Below are 15,647 nucleotides of genomic sequence, written 5' to 3'. Positions count from 1 at the left end.
GATGCCATTAAACGCACCACACATTAGCTCTCTATAAATGAGGAAATAAAAGTGTCATCATTATCTGTAAGTAGGCATCTCACTTCATATCCGTGAATTAAAACTTAATGAAACACGACTCCTTGAAAATGTCAAACAGGCCCAACACTTCAAAATTCAGCACTTCGGGTCCAACAGGGGCGTTAAAGTGAAAATGAAGGAAATAAGACAAATTGGCAAGAAAATATATTGTATATGATGACCATTATTTATTTTAAGAATAATGATATCAAACGTCTCCCTCCATGTGTGGAGATGGAGGGAGTGGGTGCTTGAGGCAGTGCCATCTGTGGGTGCCCATGTGAGGGCCGCCTGCCACACACCTGTGTGGGACTACCGGGGACACCACCTGGGCCTCCACACGGGTGCACAGCCCCACCAATTAAACTATCACACAAACACAGCACACTGGGAGGAAATGAACTGGCTGCTGAATATCACACAGAAACCAAAACAAAGCATGAACAGTGATCAAGATCACCACTTGGTAAGATGGGTCTGAATGATATGAGTAGCACTTAATAAAATGAGCGAAAATGGCAGTTACTAATCAGTATTGGTCAAGTGATTTCTGAAATCGTGCTCCACATGCATTTACTGTAAACTTTACAGAGTTGTTTTTGTATGGACAAACCTAGTTGTTGCTTTGCTCAAGCTTGTTATTTTGGTGTGGCCATTAGGTTTAGTGATCTATGATCAACCCTGAGTGGATAGTGATTTGTATTTGTCCAATATATATGCAGTATTGATTTTTCTTTTAATGTTAATATTAAATGCAGCTATATAAATTCATCATCTAGTCCCTAAAAAACATGTTATCAGCAAGGTGAAAGGAAATGCAATACTGAAACTAACAAATAGTTTGCTGTTTAGTTAGACGACTAGGACGTCACTTTTTGATAAAACATCCATTCCATTTCTATGATCCATGACAAAGGAATAGAAGTAAATCGGTATAAATATATCGTTTTGCTGTTCTGTCACAGAAACTTTGTCTTCCGTGGTCAACACAAGTTTGGAAACTGGAAACTCACAGTATGAGTGATGAGCCCTGGGCTAAACTGCAAAATCATTTCCCTTTTTGTGCCGAAGATTAATGCAACAAAAATACTGAGAGAGAAATGCAAGGAATAACCACAAACATGATCCAGTTGAAGCGGCCAGGCACACACCTTTTCACTTGTGCTCAGCTGACTAGAGAATGGAGGTGGTATTTATTTAGCCACTTTCATCAATTTTGAAGGTGGTCATGACTGGACGAGGAACCATGTTGAAATGAAATTAACGACAAAACCAGCGTGAAATATCACTCCTGTGGAAAGGTTTGCTCTTGCTTCGTCCACAGATGGCAATTTGAAAGAAGAATGAATGCATTGTCCTGCTGTCTGTTTCATGCTTATTTCAAACACACAAGAATATCTCCTTACAAAGGTTACATTAACATAGAGCAATCAGAAAATGGCCCAAGAGCACCTCACATTTCCTGTATGTTGTGATCCGTGACAATTAAGAGCATTCATATTAATTGTGAGTAACCTGAGGAAGCCGCCCCTTCACACACACACACACACTATAAGTGGTGTGAAGAGAAGCAGACTCGGTCTTCCTCCTTGTTGTCACCCCAGGGTGCCTTTCTCCCCGGCTAGGCCTGCCCTTCCGTGGGAGGCTAGGACTCTGCTGAGCACCATTCCTCGCTTCCTCGCTCCCTCACTCCGTGGTCACAAGATTCTATGAAAAACACCCAGAGGGCAGCCCTGGCCTCCCTCGCCCCCTCGGCGCCGACTGGCCTTTCGCTGAGTGGAGCGAGGCTGACGTGACCCCCCAGCGCTATCAGGACTGAACTCTGGGAGTATGCCGTCTCAGAAGAGAACACTACGTGGGCTCCACCAACCAATGTGATTCACACTCATTTACACTCATGAACAGCCCCAAACACAATAGGTAGAGCACATCAACTTACACCTGGCAGGAGGGGCTTGATTAGAAATAGCCAGACAATGAGAGTCATTTACCCTAATTAAGGTGAGGACCTGGGAGCTTACCTTCAGGCAGTGTATATAAAGATCTTTCTTTTTTCTTTCTTTTAACAATACCCAAAGCAACTACTTTTTTAACCCACTGTTTTCTTAACACTCTTGAACCATGAAGATTAAGAGAGAGAGAAGGAGAGAGAGAGAGAGAGAGAGAGAGAGAGAGAGAGAGAGAGAGAGAGAGAGAGAGAGAAAGAGGGCAAAATAGATCTATTAATTGCTTTCAAGCGCAGAGCATTTCTGTTGCTTTAGCTGTGGGTGTGCATGATCTTTCTAGCGAGACCACACCAAAGCCTATTAGTTGCTACGAGCGGTCAGGATACAAGGATAATGCCAGTCATAGCCGCTGGATCAAATAACTGGTCTACTGGGGTGGCAGACAGGTCCTCTCTCCAAGCACCGAGGGGCGACATAAAAGAATATCTGCCACTCATCTGATGACCACTTTATATGCACCACTCATCGATTCACATTAAGGAACATCTCTCCGACAGTAGGCTGGTAAATAATTGAGAGCCTGTCCTGTCATTGATGGTTCCTTTGTGCTGTTGGGACCAAATTATATTTGAAGATCCCATCTAGGAGACATAGAGAAGCCCAGAACTTTGTGGAGGGGCACAGCCTCCCCAATGTCGGACGGCCTAATTATGACTGAATGAGGAGGCAATCAAAGCTCCCTAGGAAAGGGCAGAAAACTGAGAGAAATTAAGGAAAATATTACGTACAATCAAAACATATTACTAGGAAATCTGAGAGGGTCTGAGCTCTCCGTGGCGTCGGAAATGAGCGTGGGAGGGAAATCAAAGCGTGCGCGGTTGATCTCAGGGTGAGGGCCGCGCGCTTATTAAGGTCTCATCAAACAGCGAGGTTTTCTGATGTGGAGTCCAGACCCGGTATCTATTCCAGCCTAACAGATAGAGTGGTGAGCTCTGGCACCTTAGACTCCCAACTCCCTGTGACAGAGGAGATTGGCTCGTTTTCTTAGCTCCACTATGGGCTGTGCCTGTTTAACGGCCTGTGCTACGGGCTATCCTTTTAACCGAGCCCATTGCCGCCTATGCCTCTCACACCAAAGAGAGATCTTGACATACATCCCAATTAGCACAGGAAGTGGAAGCCAGTAGGCACCTGTTGTTAAAATTGCAAAGATGAAGGCACTCTGGATCTAGATGTCGAGATATAACTATTTGGGGGTGAAAAAGTTAGATTAAGTCCATGTTTGTTCCATTTTATGGGAGGTTGAGCAGTCAGACAGAGCCCCCTGACGTGGAGTGGTCTGGAGGTGAGGGACTGACCTGACTGGGTTGCTGGTCAGGGAGACCCTGAGGGACTCCAGACAGTTGAGCAGCTTGTCCTCCGTGATGCCCGAGCGCAGCTCGTGGACGTATTCTTGTGACGACAGGGTACACTCATGCTTGCTGTTCCTCAGTCCACCCTGGAACCAAAGCACACATACAGCAAAGTCATTGATACAAGCCAAGAACCTGACAACATTGAACAATAACAATAAACTAACCCAAAGACGGAAAAGTAACTTCCGGAAGTCATTTACATCCAATAATGGAAATATGCTAAACCTCTTTTTTCCAAACTAATCTATACAATTGCTCTGTCATTGCAGTTCCATCAGTCTGGCTCTAAGAGTGCTGGTATCATTGTGGATGACTGGCTTCATGTAGCCAGACCTGTGATGATTACATGTGACAGGAAGTAGAGGGCCTTGGCAATGAGAACCCCAGGTATCACACCATCTCACAGTTCATGTCTGGGGATGGGCTTCAGATCACACTGGACTCCAGCAGGTGAGAATGATTGCTATTCCCCAAACCCCCCCCCCCCCCCCATCATTCCCAACATACCCACAGCTCAACTCTTGTTCACTGGTTCAAATCGCCCAAGCTCCTAAAATGCAAAATACCACCCCCCCAACAAATAAAAAAGAGATAGAAACAAAATGGGGTAACAATTCCTTTGTATTGTCCAGTATGTGTGGTGTATGTTCCAATTTACATTCTGAAAGACTCATTTACAAACTCCCAGGGGTTCTGCTCTGAAACAGAGCCAAAACCCTGGTGTCAAATGTCGCGTTCAGAGTGAAAATTATAGATGGAAATGTCTTTCCACTGCTATGGATCAGCCGCGCCAGAGCTGACATGGAGGTCCTTCCTACGGGGACACAAGAAGGGAGGCAGGCTGCCAAGCCCCTGCACCATGCACACTGCTGCTAAGTGGATTGACTCTTCACAAAGAAGACCTGGAAAGGGTTGCACGTACAGCGACGTCTACTGTAAACACCAAACACCCCACCTGTTAACATGGGTTATTACACATCATTCAGATCTGCCATCAGCCACACCAACAACAGCCAATAACGGGAGTGAGTTGGTTTGAAGAGGTGATATTGAAAAGGAGTAAATCTGCAGGTGTTTTATCTTTGGAAATGTCCTAGTACTGCCATGTGTGGGAAAACATTGAACAATATCCTGTTAATTGTGTGTTTTTCACTGTTTCATAGAACGTTGAAAGATTTGGGGGGGAAGCTAGAGGGAAAATGTTCTACCTCAAGCGCATCTCGACACAAATGTACAGACTCCATATTTCACTCGAACACTATCAACTCACTGTGAGCTTTTATGGTGAGTTCAAATGATAGGCACTTGCACATACATTCCTACCATCCACCCTTTCTCACCTGTATCTGTCTGATCCTGTAATATTCCTTTTTATGTCCTGTCCTTTTTATAGGCATTACTGGCCGTGTTGGCACGAGGCTGGGAGAAGTTAGCAAGGGACTAGGAAAAGGTGCAGCTACTTTCTCATTTGTACGTTCTCCCATGTCTCTGTGCTGGGATGGCCTCGAGCCATCCCTCTGCTGCGGTCCGCAGCTCTGGAGGTGAGCCCCCTTACTGCACCCCTGGCTCTTGCTTCTGCTGATGGCTAACTCTTTTATTTATACTCGATAGAAGGCTCACTTCAGCTTTGAAGGTGTGCATCTTAACAACCTGACCTTTCCCAGTCTGTACCTGCCCAGGAATGAATCCTTTCACATACTGTATTACCTTCCACAGCATGTCATTACTATTGGTCTTTAGGGGGTCATTCACAGAACATTATAGTCATTCAGTGTTTAACTCATTACGACCTTGCTAAATATAATAACTTTATGTTCAACGTCAGAACTAAATATAGAATGTTTTTGTGTCAAAGACCACCTCTTCCGGGCATTTCTTACTATCGCTATCTTTCACATAGCGATTCCCATCACACTGACCATTCTGGAAAGAAAGTGTAGATCTCCGGTTTCAGAATCTTCTGACCTTTACCTCCAGAAACCAAAGACACAGACCATAATAAGCCGTTTAATGACCCTGGCCCAAATCAATCATATGGGATGATATCAACATTACACCAGTGCACCTTACCAATCACAAGTGCGGTGCTAGCTGCTAGCTCCTGGGTAATTGAGTTTCAACCTTCAGGCCAGGGGGAATTGGTCAACACAGGCAAATGGTCAAAAGAGACCCCAGAGAGCGAGAATGAGATAGAGGAAAAAGAGAAAGTGAGGGAGAGACAATGTGAAAGAGACTGAGGGGGTTGACAGAGAGGGAAAGAGAGAAAAAAAAGAGAGAGAGAGAGTGACCAGGGCAAGAGTGACCTATGAGAGGTGGAAAGCACAGGAAATGGAGTGGGGGTGGGGGTGAAGGACGGGAGTATAACTACCTGGCCAGTAAAGAAAAAGACACAGCCTGTTGACCACAGCCTCACAGTCTCATCTCTTGTTTTTATTGAATACCACATTTGTCGATAACGGTATTTCCTGCCAAAGAAAATAGTACTGGGAGCAATTACTTCAGGGAACCTGTCAATTTAATCTAGGAGGAAACATGGGACATAAGCCGCCGTCTCTCTCTCTCTTTCTCTCTCCCTGGAGAGTGAGAGAGCGAGGTACATCCTATGAGGCAGAGCAGGGAGACAGACACACCGAGGCAGGCTGTACCACCACATGTCATCTTCCCCTGTAATGAGACAATAACAAGCTGGCAGCCTCCACACAGCCCTCTCCACACACACAGGAAGAGTGATTGATACATTATTCAACTTCTTTGTCAGCTCACTAGAAAGCACAGAACGACGTGTCAGTCGTTCTCTCTCTCGCTCACTCTCTCGGTCTCTCGGTCTCTCACTATCTGTCTCTCTCTCTGTCTCTCTCTGTCTCTCTTTGTCTCTGTCTCTCTCTCTCTCTCTCTCTCTCTCTCTCTGTCTCTCTCTCTGTCTCTCTCTCTGTCTCTCTCTCTGTCTCTCTCTCTGTCTCTCTCGCTCTGTCTCAATGTCTTAAACGTAAGCTGGAGAGGTGTAATTAGGGGACAGGGGTAGATGATAGCACGGCAAACACGATCACTGGTCACTGTAATGTATTAAAGTGTGAGGGCAGCATGGCAGAATAATCCTGTTAAATGCTAATCTGGAGAAGCACTGACATCTGCCTAATTAAATAATCTGCTACTGGTATGAATGTGTGTGTGTGCGCATGTGTGTGTTTACAAGTGTGTACATGACCTTTAAAGTGTGATGGAACAGAATAGCGAGCACAGTGAGGAGACTTCTCACATGGCTGGGTTCTCAAGTTTGAGACACGGATGCTTTTTCAAGAGCTGACAACATGTCACCAGACAGGAGGTTCATCCATCTGATGGCATGATCAGAGCCACCATGAGAACGGAGGAAAGAGGCATGGGGGAAACTGAACAGGAAGCCACGCAAGAAACGACAAGAGGAATCCAAGTCGACATGCTATAGTCTTTCATTGAAATACATGTAATCATATCAACAAGAGGCTACTCCCCCCAAAAAACAAAAAACTAAAACAAAAACTGAATAATGAACAACCTAATTAACTCTTGTTTGTTTGTGATTAAGAAAAATCACCAGAGCACCCCACTGATCTTTGGTAAAAATAATACAGATACCATCTTGGCAATTAGTGCACATCAAGCAGTATCAAAGCCAAGTGGTTGGAATTATTTCACGCTGTAATTTCCTGCTCATTAGAATTTGAATGACAGGCTTTCAAGCAGCCAGGGACACAGAGGCAAACACGCGAGTCCCTCCTTTTTGAAGTGTGCACATACATGCACAGCAACGCACATCCACACAAATGATTACACCCATATGCACGCATAAGCACACACACACACACAAAGACCACACACAAAAACCTTACATAAACATGTATCTTGCGTAATATAAAGTTTGTCTGTGTCTCTCCCGGGGTCCTAAAGGTCATGGGAACACGGATCAGTTGAGATGCTCGCAGCCTGGACAATGAGTTCCCCGACGCCTACTTAAAGGACAAGGCTCTGCTGCCTGCAGATAAGAAATTTCATGTGGCCAGGGAGCTACTGTTCACCCGCAGAGGGGCCTTCCCCACCAGGACCTGTGGACATGCTCTCTCTCTGCCCTTCTGAAGGAGCGCGCTCCCACTGGGGCAAGGCTTTTCTAAGCCAAGCAGCTGGGGAATAGGGAGATGGAGGGGTGGAGGAATGGAGAAAGAGACGTGTGATGGGAGAAATCACTTAAGGTGCTGTATATAATATATTCACCTTTTGAGGTTTGCATTCTCTTTCTCTTGTAAATATTATATTTTCTATACTATTTTCTATACTATCTTATCTCTCAAAATTAAAACCCAACTGGAGAGAGACTGACTGTTCGACCACTGACAGTTTGACTCGTTTTTGAAACCATTCCAGTTCACAACAAATAACCAAGCATTAAACAGCAATGGTACCATCAGTGGTAAGGCTGTACAAATGAAACTGGAGAGGAAAGGATGAAAAGAGGGAAATAGAGGGTGTGTGTGTGGGGGGGAGAACAACAACAAAAGTACTTCCTATAAAATCACAACTTTCAATTTGAAGAGAACATGAACTCCTGGGCAGAGACCAAATTATCACAATGTGTGTACGTGAGTGTGTGTGTGTGTGTGTGTGTATGTACGTGAGTGTTTGTGTGTGTGTGTGTGTGAGAGAGTGTGTGTGTGTGTGCGAGCGATCAAAATAAACATGACTATAGCTAACCTTTTGATCCAATAGCAATGACAGCTTAGTTGGTCTGGAGATAGAGGGATTGGTGCTGAGGGAGAGGACAGGAGAGCAGACGGAGCTGAGATTTCCTGTTTAAAGACTCGGGGTCTTTGAAAACCAGGACAAAAGCCACAAAAGGTGAAGAGATATTGAGCCTGATAAGAATGAACTAATATATCAAACCTTAAACAAAAAGGCAAAACAGTATATATTCCAATAATCGGTGAAAAAGTAGAGATACCAATGAATAGAACGATGACTTGAACTTTGACACACGTAGAAGGCTATGCCAAAAAACATGGTGTCCAAAGTTGTATAACGACCAATTAAATGTAATATTATTAGCGGCCATTTTCAGGGGCAGATTTCAGCCGAGTGCTCTGCCTTTGTTGTGTAGGCTGGATGGCAGGATGCCTTGAATTCAATGGCCTTCACGCACCCACACTACTCTACTGCAGCTGTTAAAGCCTGTCGATTCAATGATTTCAACCTTTAACAAAACTGTCATCTGTCATTGGTGCTTGCTACAGCTTTCATGATCTTTATCCGAGGTCAAAAGTGTTGTTAGCATTTACGTGCAACAGAGAAAGTTACCTTTTTGAGTGGTGTCATTTCTTAGAGTCAAACTTAGTTAAAAGTGGTTCTGAGTAGAACGTGTGTCTTCTACTCCCACATCACCTGTAGGGATGGTCCGGCTGTGTTTACCTCTTAAATGGAAACCCATCCCTTGTCCTCTGGACATCCTTAGCCTGTGTCTGACCCCAGACAGACAGCCGGACCAAGGGAAGGAGCATTCAACAAACACATACACACAACCTGCTTTTTTGACAGGAACTCATTGATGAGGCCGACACAGAGATAATACTAAGCAGGTTCCTGAACTCTGAGGAGTACACGCGCACACACAAACACCTCTACCCCCCCGCTGGCTTTGACCCAGACATAAACAGAGGCTGCAGGCAAGTTGGCAAGTCTCACTTTCTTACGCATGTCCACCGTGAGCAGACTTGCAGTGCAGCCTCATCAATGACGTCTCTAATAGTATCTGAAAGACTTCAGGACCCATACATAACAGTGCAGAGAGGACCGTGAGTGAATCTGCAGTGTAACCCTCACTCAAACCGTGATCTTATCAAAAGGTCCTCCATTTGCTCAGCTCTGTTTGGTCCAGACTTCACACAGGGTTAGGGTGGGTTGAGGACATCTTAAGCTTTCTTTGCACTGCGCTGAAAAGGATATTAACAAAGACAGCTACCAAAAAAACATTGGAGAGCCCAGTGAATGGGATTGGCAGATTTGAAGAGGCCTGTAAATGTTTGTGATCTAGATATGAAAATATCAATAAAATATGATTTGAGCCACGAGAATCCGAAACAACCTTTAAGAACAAATTATGCCACGCATTTAGATATGACAGGACAAAAGCTCAACCTGTTCCAAACAACTTCAGGCTGTTTACTGATAAATAAAATAAAACGCCGGAGATAAGGGGGTGGGGAAGGCGCTGCAATAAGCATAGCAAATGAATATATCAATAAAAGATTTGCACATCAAAGCCTTTCGTCTTTAAAAAAGTATTTCTCCATTGCACTTGGAGGAGCAGGCATCGACTTGTTGGAATAGATTCATTACATGCTGTAGCAAGATATCCAAGACAATCCTTCAACAACAAGACAACAAGGACACCTTGTTCAAAGACATGGCACGGTTACTATTGTTTGGTGTTGACTGATGTGGTGGCATAAACACCAAGCTAACATCATGAGCTGATATTGTATTAGAAACAACAAAGAGACTCAATTTAGGCAGCATTTTAGAACATCACACAGAACAACAGAATCATTAACTATCAGACTTCAGTGTAATTTAGGCACAACATATTGAGTTGGTTCCAAAAGTTTCAGGTTTGGTCTAAGAGAATGAGGAGTTTTTCCTTCCATTCCCTGTCTGCTTACAGTAACAAACAGAGAGACAGAGAGAGCAGCTGGTTTCGGGAGCTGGTCCTGACTTAAGGCCAGGACCTTGGCCTTGCACTATCGATTTCTATATCTATACCCACTTCCTCTGGCTGGAAGGTGCACATCTTTACATCTCTGTGCTCTGCAGATCACAATACACCACACAGGAACACTCACACAAGTACAGCACGCACACACACTGTGTGCCCCCTAGAAAATACTTTAGATTTGTTCTTCTTAAAATCTTCTCAATTATTAGTCTGAATATCCAACTGTCTCATTTGAAAACCTGATCAACGTTTGTGTGTTTTAATCAACCCCTTTCAATTAAGAGTCAATTATAGTGAGACAAAAGGGACCGCTGTCCTTCCGTTGATGGAAACAGTAATGCAGTGACGTGATTGTGAGTGTGTGTGAGAGACTGTCAGTGTGTATGCATATGTGAGCATGTTTGGGCTTCTGTATGTATGTGTGTGTGTGTTTGAGTTTCCATGTGTGAGAATGTGCATGTCAGCGCGTGTGTGAAGTAGAGAAATTCTCCTCTAAGCCATGTCCCATTGCTCTGCAGGACCTCAGTCTGCAGGACCTCAGTCTGCAGTGGATCTAAACGACACCACGATGAAGACCGCAGCAGATCCCAGCCGGAGTGCCAGAGAGCTGAGTGGGTCGAGTCATTTCAAGTCCCACGGCCTCCCGCTGCAAGACTTCATAATACACAGCACCTTCAGGCACCACAGTCAGAACCCATCGCACTAGGACAGCGCTAAATGCAAGTCTTCACATCGGTAATGCAGGAAAATGTCCCTGTTTAAGGCCAAGGCCTCAGTTAGCGTCATAAGCGCCACGGACTGTTGATGGTTAACAGACAGGTGTCTTTGGATGGGCAGAATTCACGGAGCACCTCCAAACCACCGGGGACGGATATGGGTTTAGCTCCCCAGCTCTCGCAAGTTAATAACGAGCACTCAAATTAACCAAGTTGGAAGGAGACAGCTCCTCTGGTCTAAGGCTGGGACTCCTTCTTCTGCCAATCAATTCTAAAGGTCAGTGCAGTTGCTCAATACTGTGCCGGAATGTTCCTGGGAGTTGAATACAATGCTTACTATGCAAAGTGAACACCACACCGGGAGAAAAGAGCCATCAGAAAGCATGTGGGTGTTTTGGTAATCTACGCACGCACTATTTCTGCTGTAAATTTACACACGGTGGGATGTGTGTGTGTGTGGGGGGGGGGGGGGGGGGGGGGGGGGGGGTAAACAAGCAGCCCATTTAAGAGGTGAGAAAGCATTGTGTATTAGGCTTAACTGTGATTCTGGCAGCATTGATTGCAATGCAGAGTTTGTAGAGTTCTTTGTAGAGTTCTAGACTATCCCTGACAAGCTATCCAAAGTTCGGCAAAGGGCAAGATTGGACCATGTATAAATAAAAAGACAGATGCCAGAAAGCTTGTGATTGTGGAGTCCGTCTTTTTCTTTTAATGTATTTCTAAGCAGTTCCACGATAACAACATCCTTGAGGAGTGGTATAAACAATACAACTCATGTCAAATAGCCTGTTGCTGGAGGTTATGTGTATCTGTGAATGGTATGAATTCACATAGTAGTGCAGTAGGGAGTGGTGCTGACCGGAGTCTCTTTGAAAGACCTGTCTTTCTAACCATAATGGAGAGTGCAGTGGTCAACCTTCCTGCCTGAGAGGGAGAGGGAGATATTTAGAGATAGAGGTAAGAAGTGGGCTAGCTAGGGTACCTTTGCCTTGGCTGGGACACCAGTGATGCCCTGTCCAGACACGGGCTCTAAGGACACATGCTGATGTCGAGCATGATGCTAGCATGATTTATAATGATTCTCTTGGAGACCTGGGCTCTGGAGATAGGCAAAGCCAGGTGCAGATTGTCTAGTTTGTGTGTGTGTGTGTGTACTCAGTCAGACGTGGATCAAGAAAGCACTCAGAGCGTCTTGGCACATTTATAATCCTGTCTAAGGGTCAGTGTCCTGCTGTCTAAACACACACGTTTTGTAACATCAAACCGTTGAGTTGGATAAGCATTTTATTTGATTATTACAGTATTTTCTATTCTGTCAGCTTTGATCTCCTTTCATGTCTGTATTGAGGTTTTTTATTTATATATATATATATATATAATTATTTCTAATCTTTGTCCTGGTGTGCTGCTACATAGGATTTGAAATTGTCTGAAAGCATCCAGCAAGAACATAGCATGACATATGAAATATGATCCAATAAAAAACCTAGAGAGATTATCTTCTCGTCACAAGAAGCCAGCTAAAGACAGAAAGATTTTGTCTGTTTTCTTGTCTGTGCATCTGTCTGTCTGTCCAGAGTGTGTGTCTGTGTGGTTGTGTGTGTGTGTATTGTTGTCTCTCATACTCTTCCAATCACTGTTATTGGACTTATTCACTCCGAGATCTGGGGAAACAAAAGCTGTTTCTTCTAATATCCGCACCATTACCCTGCCTCCATCCAGGCCCTCTGTTCACTCAATAGCAGGAGGAATACCTATTCATCACTGCGTCTGTGGCCGGAGCCCCCATGGAACAGATGTAGAGATCTATAACTGCCCGTAAATGAAGCCTCCAACTTGAGAAAGCCCTTGCATCAGCACGGCACTGGTGCTTGGGCCTGTGCTCGACTGCTCCAACAAAGCAAGATTAATTTGCCTGTTGAATGCAGGCTAGACCCACCGTGGCAAGATGCCTGAATGCAGCCGGCGTGATTCTGGAAAGTTCCTGTGGACTCTGACAGTAGCATAGCTTTACATGTCACCAGGGGAGGGCTGGACGCCTCTAGTGACTGTCTCCTGTGAGGAGGGATTGAGACAAAGAGCCAGCACATTCAAAAACATCCAAACCTGGACAAGGGTGGTGATTCTCCAAGAGAACAGACCTCAGAATCCTGGTTTGACAAAGGTCAAAGCCAACTGGGACTAACAAGTAATCAGCACTCCGCAATTATGTTGATATACTGGGAGGTAAAACTTTGATTACTTAAGTAACACTGATCGAGTTCAATTATACATTACATGTACATTTTAAGGCCCCTTTCTCCAAAGCGACATCGAAATAAAGATGCATTTGTACAGTGAAACAAATTGGTAACCTCCACTGTGTTCAATTGGATGCATAGCACATAAAACAGTGAGTATAGCGGGTGAAGAGAATGGCTGGCTGGTCAGTGACAAATGAAAGAAACCGAGATGTCATCATTCCTTTCCATAGCAGCCAGTCTCCAGAGAGAGACCCTGAATTTCCACAGAGCGGGGGTGTTTCTGTGTGTATGAGTCAGACATGTTAGGTATGTGTGCGAGTGTGTAGGTGTGTTAACAAGCAAAAAGCAAAGTGCAATTTCAAAAGCCACTTGCCTGTATCAGTGTGTGTGTGTGTGTGTGTGTGTGTTTGTTAGTGCATGGCTGCACGTCTCCATGCGTTTGTGTGTGAGGAACTATGACGATGGTTCTCTCCAGGCAGGGCCAAAGCTGGATCCCTCCTCTGCCCTCCTTTCTACCTTTGCGTCTCTGACAGGTGTGACCTTTCGTCTGGGCGTGGAGCGTCATCCCCCTCCCTCCCTCCCTCTCCTCTCGGAGGATGGCGCGCGCTCACACTGGCATGCACGTGAAGCCAGACTCTGGCCGACTCTGGTCGAGATGAAAAATAGAACAGCTAATGCCTGCAGATAGAGACATTCATCACAGGCCCGGGCCCATGCTCTCCACACACACCTCCCCACCACCAGCACAGAAACAACTCACTCATTACACATAGAGATATGACTGCATGACCTTATTATTACAGACTGTATTGAATGCTGAAGCAGTGATGCGGGTTCTTTTGTCTTTAGCTAATGTTTTTTGTTTAAGTGAAGAAGCAGAAATGTACCACATGTTCTCTTCATTCGGACGTGGCCACCACTGGAGCTTGTCTGTCATTGGCTGTAGCCCTACTGGCGCCTCCATTGGCCATGCTTTGAGTGACAGTGGCCGAGGGCCCGTGGGACGCCAGGAGGGGGCGGTAACATGCAAAATGGTAGCCATGCCAACTGGCGCTGTGCAGCCAAACCAGTTAACCTCGGCAGTGAACCGGTAGGCCCTCGGGTAAGGGCTTGGTAATGATGTCTCTCCCTCCTCCTCCCATCCCTCCATCTCTCTATCCCTACATCCATCTTTCTGTTTATCCGAGGTTGTCACAGAGGAATTAGCCGGAGAGACGAGGCATGCTAACTCCTGAATAGCAGGGTGCAGGAGAGAGGAGTCTCTCCGCCTTTATTCAAATTCCGAGGAGAGGTGAGAGGGGCTCAGAGAAGTAGCATTGCTGAAAATATCAAAGTCTAAAGGTTTTGTGCGGTGGGATTTCTGCATCGGCAGGATGGATGGTAATGAGAGGTACACCCGGAACCGGTATAAGGACATTTCAACAAAGCCGTCTGTTCACAAACACAACAACTTGAAGGGATACCCAACTTGAAAATACTCTGCCCCACATATCAATTGTAAACAATTTTAATTTTCCTTTCAACCAGAAAAGCCCACCCGTATCCTCTCCACAGGATGTATGAGGACACACAGTCTACTTCTGCTGGTATAGAACACTGACTATGACAACTCTCTGACTTCATTCACAACAGCGGGAGGGGGAGCGAGGGGTGCATGTTCAACAGAGGCCTACATTTAACAAACAATGCAGGCTATTTTCAAAGGATTTTTATAAACACACGGATCTTAGTCACATGCTAGGCTTCCCTCTCTTCATCCACCCATCCATCCATCCACATCCATCCACATCCATCCACCCACCCAACCATCCACACATTCATAAATACATACTCAAGTCAATCAATCCATAAGCACCACAGATTCTACTTTCCTGGAGCCCCAGTCAATCAAAATAACGAGACAACAGCAAAACAAGACAATGAGACAATGGTTGACCACACTAAAGAATAAACAATACAGACAAGTGCAATGCATAACCGCATTTACTTTGTACTTCCATGTTTAGTTTTTTTTACAATACATCTAAAGGCAGAGAAACAGTATGTGAGAGGGGAGGAGAGGCGGAGAAATTGAATGTGTGAAAGTGAGCGACAAAGACAGAGAGCGTGTGTATACAATGTATGTATGTGTGAATGGTTCCTCACATGACATGTATGTTCAACGTGGAGGCGACAGAGCTTCTCCCTGAGTGTGTGTCTGTGTGTTTATGTAGAGTATAATTAAAACAACTTAGTGCACACGACAGTAGAATAACTATTGATTGTGCTATGGTGTTTCCACATGCTGGACAGAATACACACAAACACCAGAAAATGAGTGGGACAAGAGGGGAGGAGATGAGCATGGTGGATAGGTGAGGAGGAGAGAGAAGAAGGAGAAAGGGGGAAGAACAGGAGGGGACAGAACAGGATAGTAGGTGGGAGAAGAGGTAGGAGGGGATACATGGATCACATTGTGTTCAAGTCAATGAGAGCTGGCATCTCCTTTGTGTGTGATCTGGTGATCACTCCATTGTTCCATCTGTCTC

The 15,647-nt window shown here is 45.1% G+C and overlaps 1 protein-coding gene across 4 annotated transcripts in view; it reads right to left on the bottom strand.

The window, feature by feature from the left end:
* The window catches only part of diaph2 (diaphanous-related formin 2), a 232,401-nt gene that overhangs the window by 144,969 nt on the left and 71,785 nt on the right, over positions 1–15,647 (bottom strand). For all 4 annotated transcript variants that reach the window (XM_047039318.1, XM_047039237.1, XM_047039480.1 and 1 more), the window contains one exon: positions 3,365–3,504. In XM_047039318.1, coding sequence (XP_046895274.1) covers positions 3,365–3,504 — 140 coding nt within the window. The remainder of the gene's footprint in view (positions 1–3,364; positions 3,505–15,647) is intronic.

The sequence above is a fragment of the Hypomesus transpacificus genome, chromosome 1 (genome assembly GCF_021917145.1).
Source record: "Hypomesus transpacificus isolate Combined female chromosome 1, fHypTra1, whole genome shotgun sequence".
NCBI classification, from domain to species: domain Eukaryota; kingdom Metazoa; phylum Chordata; class Actinopteri; order Osmeriformes; family Osmeridae; genus Hypomesus; species Hypomesus transpacificus.
The sequence above is the reverse complement of the archived record's forward strand: the minus strand, read 5'-3'. Positions and strand labels throughout refer to the sequence as shown.